Source organism: Lethenteron reissneri, chromosome 36 (assembly GCF_015708825.2).
Source record: "Lethenteron reissneri isolate LAM-NWPU_2019-01 chromosome 36, ASM1570882v1, whole genome shotgun sequence".
NCBI lineage: Eukaryota > Metazoa > Chordata > Hyperoartia > Petromyzontiformes > Petromyzontidae > Lethenteron > Lethenteron reissneri.
Genome location: NC_083814.1, coordinates 5,655,258 through 5,668,612, shown reverse-complemented (window position 1 = coordinate 5,668,612; position 13,355 = coordinate 5,655,258). Strand labels below are relative to the sequence as shown.

At 44.5% G+C, this 13,355-nt stretch overlaps 1 protein-coding gene across 1 annotated transcript in view; it reads right to left on the bottom strand.

Annotated features, from left to right (window-relative positions):
• LOC133351052 (1-phosphatidylinositol 4,5-bisphosphate phosphodiesterase eta-2-like) overlaps positions 1-13,355 on the bottom strand; it is a 367,788-nt gene that overhangs the window by 342,405 nt on the left and 12,028 nt on the right. The window contains 1 exon segment of the mRNA XM_061565942.1: positions 12,280-13,125. Coding sequence (XP_061421926.1) covers positions 12,280-12,571 — 292 coding nt within the window. The 5' untranslated portion in view covers positions 12,572-13,125.

Here is a 13,355-nt window from a genome sequence, read left to right as displayed (position 1 = left end):
CCTCGGGCTACCGCGGGGGGAGAAGGGGGGGAAGCCGGCATGCGCAACAGCGACATCTCTCCGTGTGCGTGATGATGCAAACTGTTTGGTGATGCTGCATCAGCTTTCGTGGTGCACAAGCGCTTCTCAATTTGTTTGTGGTATGAATAAGGAAGAAGGGCCTTTGCCCCGAAATGTTGCAGAATTATTTTTTTACAATTTAAAAAAATTGGTATTTTTTTATTTTACAAGGTAAGGCCCAAGCTGCATAGCTCTCTTTCAGAAGCGACCTGGCCACTGATGACAGCTCAACGAAGCGGCTTATCACGTGGACATTTATAAACAGCCAAACACTCTAAACGCACGTCGATTCTAACTGTGGAGGCAAAACGCGGAGAACACGCAAACTCCAAATATACAGCACGTGTCAGGGTCGGGATGAAACCCACGACCTCCTGCATAACAGGCGAGGTAGTTAACATCTTTGCCACAGTGGCACAACAGTAAAATGCTTCTTTCAATGAGGCGTTATTGACAAATGTGTCAAGTTTCGATTTGTGTCAAGCTTTTGTTTTTAAGTGATACTACATTATACTCGTTCACGCACATACATGCTCTGGAGAAGGATTGCCTCTGGCTTCAATGTCTCAGACATTAGACTGCACGCGTGCATCCTCCCCCAGTATGTCGGAGCCTGGAAACACACGATTACCCTAATCTGATCCTATAATGTACCAATATACCTCTCCGTAGATTGCACATCCCCCTATCCTCACACTGCGTAGAAGAATACTGCTGGTGCACGTACGTAAGGCTTGGTCGCGCGACGATCAAAATTGTGATTTTTAATTCTCAGAGCCGTAGATCCAAATTATACACTGGTCAACAAAAACATTTTTTTTTTCTGGCCTGGACTTTTGCAGCTGTTTTAGACTAATTTCAGGGTGCTGATTCCAAATCTGATCTCAGATTTGCTCTATCGCATCTCATTTTTATGCTATCGGCTTACCCCATTTTCATTGATTTTACCCGAAATTAACTCTGTCACTTATGATTGCAAGTTGTTGCGAGTCAGTGACTGCTTTAGTGTTAAAACATGATGCTGTATTTTTAGGATAGTGTGTTTATAATATCATTTTATGTAGATATCCACATTTGTTTAATATTTTTCTTCTGCACTTTTTATTGAAAATGCAATATTTGATATCTCAAAAACCTGATGTGATAGACAAAAACTGACACCAGATTTGGAATCAGCACCCCAAAATTACCTTACAAACCGTTAGAATACCTTATGCCAGAAAAAGTGTGTTGACCAGTATTATCAATCATCGGGGGAATTTTTGGCGCAAGTCATTGGTGACCGGGCTGGAGACCATCATTCGACGGCCGCCTGGAGCCCAACCCAGAATCTCAGCTCGGCAATTCGACCTCTGAGCCACCCAGCCCGCCCGTTAGGAGGGAAGGGGTTGCGTTTATGAAGATTGCATTGTTAATGACGTGACAAGTTGCATTTGCCAGTGTACAAAAAAATATGCACTGCGCCGACTAAAGAAAACGTTCTGTTAGAGAAGACTCACGAATTGCATATTTCACCTGATTGCATAACGCTACGACAAGCAAAATACAACGCAGCATAACGGGAATTGCAACGTTGCTTGAGGCTTGTAATTGACGCTGCTTAATTGATTGTAAACATCATCGTGTTTCCTTGCGAAATATGCTGTAGAGAGTAAACTGTAATGGCATTCTGCCACTCGTATACTGCCCACACACACATACATGGGCTGTTGAGATTAAGCAGTGCACAATGAGAATTGTCACGATTATTGGGAACTTCAAACCACCAGAGTAATGCCAATAAGTTGAGTTATGCAGGGATCGCATTTCAACGCGCTAATGTCTTTCCATCAGAATCCATTGCACATTTCATATGTTGCCGTTAATGTCACGGCAACGTACCACTGCCATCACAAGAGGATGTACAGGATTTAGTCACGTGTGTTCGTCAGCAATTGGCATTGTAGAGAGACAGCGCAGCATTACAGGAAATTCAAGTCAATGATGAACAGCGATATGTCAACAATCCAACCGCAAGGGCTTTGGGCTGCAAGGCGTCACGTCTTCGCGAGGCACTTCTATTTCTTTCCCGATGGACACGTGCAAAATACCCAATCGGAAATTGACCATGAATCCAGGCACAGAGCAGTGTAAAGAGGCCGTCCATAAATGACGTCACTCAATTTTGGACGATTTTGACCCCCCCCCCCCCCCCCCCCGGCTCGTCACACGGCTTCACAAAAGTCAGACCCCCCCACTCAAATATGACGTCACAAAGCTCTGCCCCTCCCTCAAAATGAAACATGCTTCAAATCGCTTTAAACTATTGTCATTGTAGTGCGTATTAATGTGGCGCTGCACTCCGATGTTGTAGGAGAAAACATTTATTAAAAAGTATATTTAATGAAGTAGAACGTGTTGTCTATATTTATTTAAAGTTGCGCATTTTGATGTGACGTCACATTTCTCAAACCCCCTCCCCCCCTTCGTCACACATCGTCACAAATGTCTGACCCCCCCCCCCCCCCTAGGTGCATGACATCATTTATGGACGGCCCCTAATGGGTACACCTCAGGTCAGTTGGTCGGCACGTTGGGGTGCGGTGGGGCTAAAAAGTGGGTACTCCTTCGAGACGTCTGGCCGGCATGGAAAAGTAGGCCAAATACATACTCCCTCTCGTGGAGATCCCCTTCCGGAAGTAGTGGCGTGAGCCATGGATTGCACCGCTGCACCGTTACCCTCTTTCAAAATGTCTTAAGACTCAGGTAGAAGTTTTCCTGCAGAAACAACTACAGCATTATTATTATTAGTGAGCTGTCACACATGTAGATCAAACGTGAAATCACTGCCAACAGAAAGTGGAACGAAAAGTGAAAAGGCGCAATGATGCATAGGGGTCCATTTGGTTATTTGAACATCTTAACACCTGAATTCTGATGCCTCTCTTTAAAATCGAATTGAAGATGGAAGAAGTGGAATACCAACTACTTCTGGATAGATAACTCTCATGAATCTACGGTAGTAGTGCTGAGCTACGATTAGAAAATGCGGACTTGCGAGATGCAGCTAGTGAGGAACGCGAAGCGACCGTTGGAATGAAGAGACAGCCACCGTGAAACCGCAGCGAGCGAGAGCACGAGAGTGCTTTTACAGCGAACAGCAATGAGCTGGAGGAAACGTGGGAGCAGGACGTGCAGAATTAGGATAGATTACCGCGACCCAGAATGCAAGCCACGGCGGCAACGGAGGCTTTAACTTCACCAGTGGATATGACAAATAGTTTGCGAACATTGCACGGTAGAAAAATAAAACGAAAAATAATATATCACGACGTTTCGATCGCAACACGAGCGGTCGTCCTCAGGCGGACAAAATATTCCAGCAGTGAAACTGCTGAACCAAATCAAGATTAATTGCACGGTGACATTCCATACAAGATGTAGGCGCTAGCGCACGTGTGCATGCATATGGGAAGCGCGGCCCGTAAACTGAAAATATTAAATTCCGAATGTTGAAATCGAATCAATATCCAGCCTTGAGAGTTATACATCCCAGTGCCTTTGGCCCCTCACTTTGTTTTGGCCAAGTTAAGCCACCGAAATTAAATGAACGTGAAATGGAATAACCGTTCGGGACGTAATGAAATGATTCTAATGTCAGCGTCGAGCTAAATCTCCTTGGGCTGATGCACTGCACACGTGGGTAGGCCGCGGGATGATGATAGCTCGAGGGATTCAGGACAAACATGTTGTTAAGCGGTCTTAGGCTAATCCTATTATAGTATTACAGTTGTTTCTAAGCAAAGCTCAAAAAGGGATGCAAAATAATAACATTAATATCGCGTGACACTAGTGACCAATTTTTATAATACTGTAACGAGGCAGATGCTCGTTGCTTTTGTTGAATAACAAAATTAGCAGCGAATTTACTCGAAGCTCAAAATGCCATTGAAGGTGAAGATCATATTGTGTTATGGAAATTAACATATTTTTGTCAACTATCATTGGCAATAACTATTTTAAATAAATGCATGTGTTGTTATGTAATGTGTTTGCAAACTATATATTTACATGGAGGAAATGTGCATGTAGTTCACACACATTACATGTTTTTCAACTCACACGTGAGTGCATACATACCAGCACAATTCCCATCTTTATTTTACAGTTTTAACAACGTCCAAAACATATCTGCATTTCATTCAGCGCAACACATTTCATCCTATGAATGTCATTAAACTCTAAATAGCACAAGCATGAGAAGGCAGGCATTCTAAATTCTGAGTGCTACAACCGTGCATTCGTGGAAGCTCTTGCAAAATACATAAGGCAATGCCATCTTCTGGACAAAGTCAAGAGATTGATCTTCAACAACAAAGCAATAAATAAGGGGTTACACGTGTAGGTTTTATGAATTCGATTTTTTGTTTCTAATGCCAAAAAACTGTAGGTCTACTTGGTACTTTAAAATCAACATGTCGGTAAACTAAGCTGAGATGATAACAGCGATAAAAGTTAAGCATAATTGGATGCAACGAAAAAACTCGAATAAAAAAAATGATATCCTGCAGCAAAAGAATGTGATGGATATTTTCATCTCTGCTTCTGATTTGTCCATAGTCTGTGCTTTTTTTGTGGGGCATAGGTGAATGAATCTAGTGTTACGCTCAGAGTGATGTGTTTTCAACAACTCTTTGTCGAACAAATGAATAACTGTAAAAACAAAATCATTTCAAATGACCAGACCCCCCAAAATGAAATGTTACTTTACACAGCGGGCATCGAAAGCCAACTATTATGCACGAGACAACGTATAAGGAGCCATGACAGTGACAAGAAAAGTCCAGATCTTGCGAATGGCATTACAAGGGGATTCAACTTCTTCTCTGCAGATGGAGGACGTTGATCACGCCGCACCTCGTCAAACGGGCAAAGCCCTCGCAGTCTGCCATCAAATATGTATGCCGATGTAGCCGGTGTGAGCTTACCTGTGATGAACCGCACCTATGGTTGTGCACTCTGCTGCGTGTAGCTCCGGTTGTTATGGAGAGCGAGGTGAGGTTTTTTTAATTCTAAGTGGAGGCAATGATGATTCTAAATAGGGACCCCTCCCCCAAGAATCACGTGCACAGCAAGTCACGTCCAGCAGTGTGTAGACTATTCAGAATAGGGGGCACACCCCCCCCCCCCAATTCATATTTGTGGTGGATTTCGTGATGAGGGACCGAGCTGAGCTGCGTGACGTGGAGGGCGATGCGGGTGTGGGTCTGGTCATGATTGCGGGCGTGCAAATTGCTCCTCGTAAGAACACTTTTAAATAAAGTGCCTACATCTTGGCTTAAAGCTTTCGTGACTGCAGGAATTCATAATATTTGGGTCTTTCGGTAAAGTCACGTAGATAGGTTCAAAGAAAATAACAAAACATATTTTTTTTAAATAATACAAACTACGACGTTGCGATCACAACACAAGCGTTCGTCATCTTATTTTTTTCCTGATGGCGATCGAAACGTCGTAGTTTTTTTTTGTTATTTTCTTTGAACCTATCTACGTGACTTTACCGAAAGACCCAAAGAATAACAAAGTGCCTGCTGCCGTTTTCGCAAACCTCTTGTGCTCAGCTGTCGAGGAGTCGATCCACTTCTCGGGAGGACGGAACACAACGCAGAGGATTCATATCAAAATTAATAAAAATAAAATAAAGATCACGACGTTTCGGAGGCAACACAAGTCTCCGTCATCAGGTGGGACCGTCACAGCCGGATTAGCTGCATCAAGTGAGGCAATGATTCAAGATGTAATCCCTTAAAAGCGAGTTGAGGGGGGAGGAGAGGGGGGGGGGGCCTGATACACATGATAGAAAAGAAAAGAAATCATGTGTATCAGGCCTCCCCCTCCCCCCTCTCTGTCCAATGCGTTGGCGTGGGCAGCAGTTTGTCTCTTGCGCACAATCGCTTCCACGCCGTCGCCCACCCTTTTGGCCCCGCCCCCCTCCCTCCCGATACGTTCCATTCATTGGCTACCACATTCTGATGAGCTCCCCCCCCCCCTCTCCTCCCCCCTCAACTCGCTTTTAAGGGATTACATCTTGAATCATTGCCTCACTTGATGCAGCTAATCTGGCTGTGACGGTCCCACCTGATGACGGAGACTTGTGTTGCCTCCGAAACGTCGTGATCTTTATTTTATTTTTTATTAATTTTGATGTTTTACCTACGTGACTTTACCGAAAAAAAACCTAAGAATATGAATCCTTGCAGTCACGAAAGCTTCAAATCTAGAAACAACGCAGAGGAGTCTGATCGTCGTCTCCGACCTTGCTTATATATTTTTGTATCGTCGATTTCGTCGATTTCGCCGACCTGCCCTCTCGTTACAATCACAGGAGGAGAGGGACAGGGAGGGCCCAACTATACCAGCCTCAAGCAGCCCTCAACCACCAAACGAGTACATCTATTAGACTTTGCACTGCACATCATCTTATCTTATCTTAAAATAATTTATTTAGGCGCTTTACACATAATTAACAAGGGTACATATGATTGTAATGGTAGAGATGAGGTGAATGAAATAGATAAGAGGAAGCAATGGGGGCGGGGGGAGGGGCGAATCTGTGGCGCGTGAATTCGGTGAAAGCGAAATTGACGGCAGTAAAATGATGGTGAATGGATTGAATGAATGAATGGGGATTGGGTGAGAGCCATATAATGGGAGTATGAAGAGGGAACAGTTATGGTGGTGGTTGATCGTGGGGTGATCTCGGGAAGAATAAGCGAGTGTTTTTTAGCGCGGAGCGGAAACTTGTGAGCAAAGGTGGCATGCCTCCTCCACACGATGCCCGTACAACATTCTCCCTGCAAGCGCGAGTTGAAATTTAGTGCAATAACACGAAAGCCTCCATCAATAAACGCCACCCGTCTCCACACGATGCCACGTGCCTTCTTTTATAAGGGATGCCGAGGAAGGCGATAAAAGAATCAGCACACGATGCTTGTTCTATCTTTTTTTCCACGGCCTGTTCATTCATCTGGAGAGGATATTTTTCATGCTGCTATGAATAAAAATAAAACATAATGAAAATCTGCACCTTCCAGTAATGAAGTTCAACTTCATAAACTAAGCGGGGGGGTTTTTTGGGTTAGATCGCGTAAATATAAATGTGCCGTGAAATCAAAAAAATGTTACGACCAAAACAGGAGGATTTCTCCACAGCTCCGGCTGTCGCCTGATGCTGCTGCCTGTAATTACCCACGAAACGTCGTACTCGGATGGTAAATGTTGTGGGTTTACTCTCTAACACACCGGTGTGCTGAACTAGTAACGAATTGGCATGTTCTGTTTACGTGACAAACCTTACTAATTCGCTGCGTTGGGCGGTGGCGGGTTTAACGACACATTAATGTTTATGTGATCTAACCCAAAAAAAAAACTATTATGGATAACACTAGGCGCGAAAGCCTACGTGTTTACCAAAGTTAAACTTGTTTGCTTCAGACTTTTCAAATTGTGTCAGCACAAAATTGCACCGTGTGTGCAAAAAAACCAACTTCCAACTTTCCACACATCGGCAGGTTAATGGCGGAGCATTCGTTAATCAGTGCTGGATGCCATCCGCTGAGTACGCGCAACGCTCCAGATTCCGTGTTTCCAGCGCGTGTTGTCGCTTTAAGAGTTATTTTAAGAGGTGTAGGCCAGATGGCTCCGCAAGCCAGGGCACCCGGCCTAACGTGCAAAGTGATGAATGTTATTTGGCCGTCATTCTATCCAGGTGAAAGCCCTTTGAGAGTAATATCCTGTTACACAGGATGTATGACCTATGGTACAAATATACGACTCTCTTTAGATTGTTTGATATTCAGCCGGCATGAACTTTTACCAATGTGGAGTTTTTGTCTAAAAGCAATATCAAGCACGCGCTAATGCCACAGGGTCATAAGCGCGTGTTTGTTAATAAGCGGAACAGTTCGGCGATTACACAGATAAACTCCTGTGCGTCTTTGAGAATTGAAGCATCAATTTTGTGATAACTGGCTCAGTAGAAAGCACAGTGCCCTCTCTATCATCCAGATGTCAAATAAAAAATATAGCGACGTGAGGTCCTGTGGAATTTATAGAGGGGCCCGTGACCACCTTGATGATGAGATTGTTGGAATAAAAATTTAGCCAAGGTTTGGCCTTTTTGAGAACCATTAGTCAGGAGATGTGTGTGTATTTTATATCACTGATAACTGGAGGGCAATTAATGTTTTTAAAACGATATGCCTATAGCCGGATATGGGCCCTCAACATTTAATCACGGTAAAATGAGTGGGTAAAATAACAACAGTGGGAAGGAATAAGATCTGCAACGACCCACTGAGTTGCAAGACTCAGCTATAATATGAATTCCATGACAGTCCCTGCGCACTTTGCTGCTACTGCTTTTTATACTTCAAGTTAACTATAAATTAAGCAGCAACGGAGTATAAATGCTATACGATTCCCCTTGACTATGAAGCTCTGTAAACTGTCTGTGAGCCTCGGGCATGAGCAATGAGAGATACAGCATCTTGAGGTACCTTCTCCTGATTCGAGGGGACCTCAAGCACGAATACAGAATCCCAATGATTGTAAGAGGGTCTTAATACGAAACTAAACATTTTATTTTACCAGGTAAGGTCCATTGAGCTGAATAGCTCTTTTTCAAAAGTGAGCTTAGCACAAATGATAGCTCAACGAAGTTGCTTACCATGTGCACATTTATAGCAGCTGAATTTTATAAACACATGTTTCTAAATTTGGAGGGAAACACCAGAGAACCCGGAGAAAAATTCACGCAACCGCGGGGAGAACATGCAAACTCCAAATATAAAGCTGCAGGCGTCAAGGTTGGGTTCGAACTCACGACCTCCTGCATACCAGGCAAGGTAGTTAACATCTCACCACTTGCCAAGCCAAATATTATTAATATCTGCTGTGCGTTCTCACCTCAAAATGCACCTCGCTTGCCGTGCACTTTCTGGTGACGAATGCAACTTTTAATGTCAATAAATATTGTACTATTAAATGTACGAGTTTATGTTTCGCTGCCCTTTCTTGCGGATAGCAATATGGGAATGGCATTTGAAATTAATGGCCAAAACAGACCAATACCGTTTGAAGCAATGTTTTTTTTCATTTATTAATAAAGTAATTCGTGCAGGTGTACATTCATGATCTCATATCTAACTGAACCAGTGAATTTGAAATGCATTCTGTTATGGTTGCTAATGCTGCCATTATGTATTAAGTGCTTATTTACTGACCTCAAGAGGAAGCTGTGGTCAGGCACTTGTTCATTAAAATTATTATCTCGCATTGACGTCACCAGAGGTTAATGGACTGCGATTATAAATCAAAGTGCTTTGTCGGGCCATGCATCGTGAAACTATGCCCAGTTCTTTGGTGGCACAGTCCGAAGGCGCAGATATGCATTCAAAACAGCAGGGATCTCTTACATCATAAATATGACATGAAGTTCCATTCGAACGCCTCACGATATTGTCAGGCACGAACGTGGTTCGGTACTTGGGAGCGATACTGCCCGGGTATCCCACGGCGTTGTCGTAGATCAGGAGTGGGGAACCTTTTTTCTGCCGAGGGCCATTTGGATATTTATAACATCATTCGGGGGCCATACAAAATTATCAACTTAAAAATTGGCCTGTTATATTTGGTCAAACATTTAATTAACTCACCCCTAATGTGATGGCTGGAACTGCTTCTCTTTGGCGAGGCGTGTGATGTTAGCTGGTATTGATGATGTTGCTACTCGCAACTGCTTTTCCAGGTTTGTTCCTAGATTTATTGAATTTCGAGTCCCGCCTGCGGTTGCCTTGGCAGGGCCAGACCAAATGATTTCGCGGGCCTTATACGGCCCGTGGGCCCGACGTTCCCCACCCCTGAGTCGTGGGTTAAGGCTACAGTGGTGTGCAGGAGATGGGAGTTGAGTTGTGGATTCATGCAACGGTCTGTGCTGCAGATACGTGCGTGCTGTTCCCACTGTGTGCGAAATATTTTTCTGGCAATTTGCTTTCATTCCAAGCGCCGAAACACTCTCGAGAAAAAATGGCCAGGCATGTCGAGGCAAACACGTTCTTCAGACTCAAGGCTCTACAAAATAATGCTACGTATTGTTACATTCTTCAACATGGGCGAGATGTGATTTGTGCAGTGAACGTGACATGAAATTAGGGCAGCAAAATTGTTATGGGCATCGTAATTCACAACAGCGTGATTGTGCCACCTTTGTCTTCAATGCAAATTTCGTTGTTTTGTTTACATTCAAATGCAACCGCATCTCAAGCAGGCAACCGTGAGACCACGTTTTACATACAACCGCCAACTTTACAATGGAACATTAGATTTCAACGAGTAACTCAATAACTACACTAATTGTATATATTTATTGTGAAGTGTGAAATGCATATATTGACACAAGCCTTTGCTTTGTGTGCATATAAAATACAGGATAATGAATGCTAATTACAGTAGTCCAAAGTCCCATCGTTCTTTATAAATCGTGCATTCATTCAAAACCACTAAACAGGCCTTCGAGCTTGTATACTACTATACTAACAGGTTTCCTTCTATGTCCATGCAGCAAGAGGTTTTTGCCGGAGGAACGTATTCACAGTCTATCATTAAGTGAGTGAACATCGAAACAAAGCATTGCATCGAAATGCCTCCAGAGCCATAATTATTTTGTTCCGCGTGAGAAATTGCGAGTGAAAGACACGGGGGGGGGCTCAACAACAGCCGAGTAAATTTTGTCAGCGGGGGGGCGGGGGATGTTGGTGGTCAGCAGCGATCCCAATGCCCGCATCAGCGATTGTTACACAAGTTATTTTTTGTTTGTTCCTGTGCATCCGGCCGCATGGGACAAATGTCTTATATGCAAATCTCCGATCGCCTGCGAGGGGAAGATGAAACCCGCGAGAAAGCGAAATGACAAACGGCTGTAACTTCCAACCGCTCTGTGTAGAGATTGTTAAAACAACTGACTTGGCACCCACTTGTTTACGCCATAGAGATTGTCACCGCGGTAGAGCGTCCGTGCCATCGGTTTGTCTTACTTTGCAAAGGCGGGCACAAACACCAGTTTCAACTTTCAGTGCAGTTCCGCCAACGTTGGTACAACGGCTCTAGAGGTCTTGCGTCAAGTGTTCCCGTTGTTCAGCAGTGGCGTCAATAGAGAAAGTCCAACGTGTTCTCTCGTGCCACGTGCACTATAGGAATTATGTCTATAGCGCAATCCAGTTTAACACGTAGGCAATCCAGACGGTCTACACATCCGGTTCAACAACCATTTCTTAATCGACGGAGAAGCCGTTGAGAATGCAAATAACTTTTGCAAGCGTGGCCCTGGGGTCAACTTCTCAAGGAATTTGCTCCCAAATCCGGAGCAATTCTTGACTGACCAAGGGCAAAAAAAATGTCTTGCGCGATATTGTAAACATTGTATATCTGACCGTGACATCCACCCTCACCAATTACGAGGTCGCACTCATTACACACATAGTGCTGGCCACAAATGAACCACAATACCTTGTTGATCTCGTCAAGAAGCTAAAACCATAATCACGCCAACTCCGGTCATCCTCTCAACAGCTTTTGGCGAACCACCGAACAAAGATGGTCGCTGCATCGCGCGCTTTCCGATGCCCTTCTGTGGCCGTCTTGAACGCTCTTCCTTCTGATATTAGGAAGCCACTGGACCAATGCAATTTTACCATCTATATTGAAAACCCATTTCTTTTTAACAGTTTTTTGTGTTAAGTCTGTTGTCCCCTCACACCTCCAATTTGCACGGTTGACTACATACGGTGCGAAACATACGATATATACAACTGCCCACACCCAGGGCCAAACATCTGTACATGAAGGAAACTGTCATTTTCAACAGACGTTCGCAAATCCGACCGTTTCATGCACCACACATTCTCAATCTCGCGTACGTAGCGCTTACTTCCAAAGTGCAGCAATTCATTTCCCCACGTTTATAGCAGTTTGCACTTAATTTTTTGTTCAGAAGTCTACTTGTGCAGTGTAGCTGTCGCTTTCAACAAATATTCACGCGTCCAACCTTCCCTTCACGTATCCGCCTAACACCACAGTCCCCAACGACACGCAACTTTGTACCTTGTGATAAAAAATATATACATACACACACACATAAAATAACAACGACAAGAAGCACGTAACGAATCGTCGCCGTCTCACCGTGAAAAATGCTGTTGTCGGACAGGAAGTGCCTGGAGTACCGCAGAGGGGACGGCGCTCCGAGCGTCTTCCCCGAGGCCCTCTCGTCGAAGCCGCTGGCGGACGCGCCCTCCCGGACGGGGTCGTCGTCCTCCACGTCCGTGGGTGAGGTGAGCCGCTCCGACGGCATGGTGGCCCTGCGCGCAGAGGGCTGCTTTGGGGCCAGGGCTTCCTCGAGAAAACCCGTGAAGAGATTTTCATCCGAGACCATCTTCGCGTAGCTCGTCCCCGCATCCTCGCTCTTGAGGGCCATTTCTCCACCTCCTCCGCGGAGGGTGTTAATTTTGTTTCGTACGTACGAAGGGATTCGAATTTCCACAAAAAAAATTTTATTATAATAATAATATCGACATTAACCGAAAAGCTGGAATGGAAAAGTAAAAAAAATGTTGACTTTGCATCCGCAGGGCTCCAGGAAAAAACACCGAAGGGCCGGCTCGTCGTCGTGTGGAAGATTGGCGAAGGCTGCTTGCGATGGCAACCTGGAAGATTAGATTTGTATAATCCTCTTCTTGTTGCTCAGTGGGCGCCAAGTCGTTAAACCGGGAAAAGGAGCGTAGAGTGGCACTTTGGTTAACTGGAGCGGGCAGTAAGCACCACGGACGATGACAAATGCGGACGTAATCCAAGCAGGTTGTCTTGAGCCGGCGAAGAAGCTATCACCGTCGGTCGGCAGATTCACGACGCTTCGCCTGGTGGTGCCGTGGCAGCCGCTGGAGCTGGCCTCGTTTTTGTCTCGCTCAGCAAACGAGCGACAGGTCACACGAGGGGCCAAGCAGCTCCTCCGACTGATGGTGACGTGACCGTCTGTCAAACACACACACACACATAGGTAACACAATTAAGTCGTGGTGCTACGTACGTAGTCTTTTTTTTCAATCCTAATGTGATGCAGGACTCGACTTGCACATATATAAAAACTATTGTGCATTAAAATGCCAGTTTGGTGAGTGGATTTATTGCATAATTCCTTTGAAGTTAATACAAATTTATATTATTATTTTTTTAAACCACAAATTAAATGGAGATAAATGAAT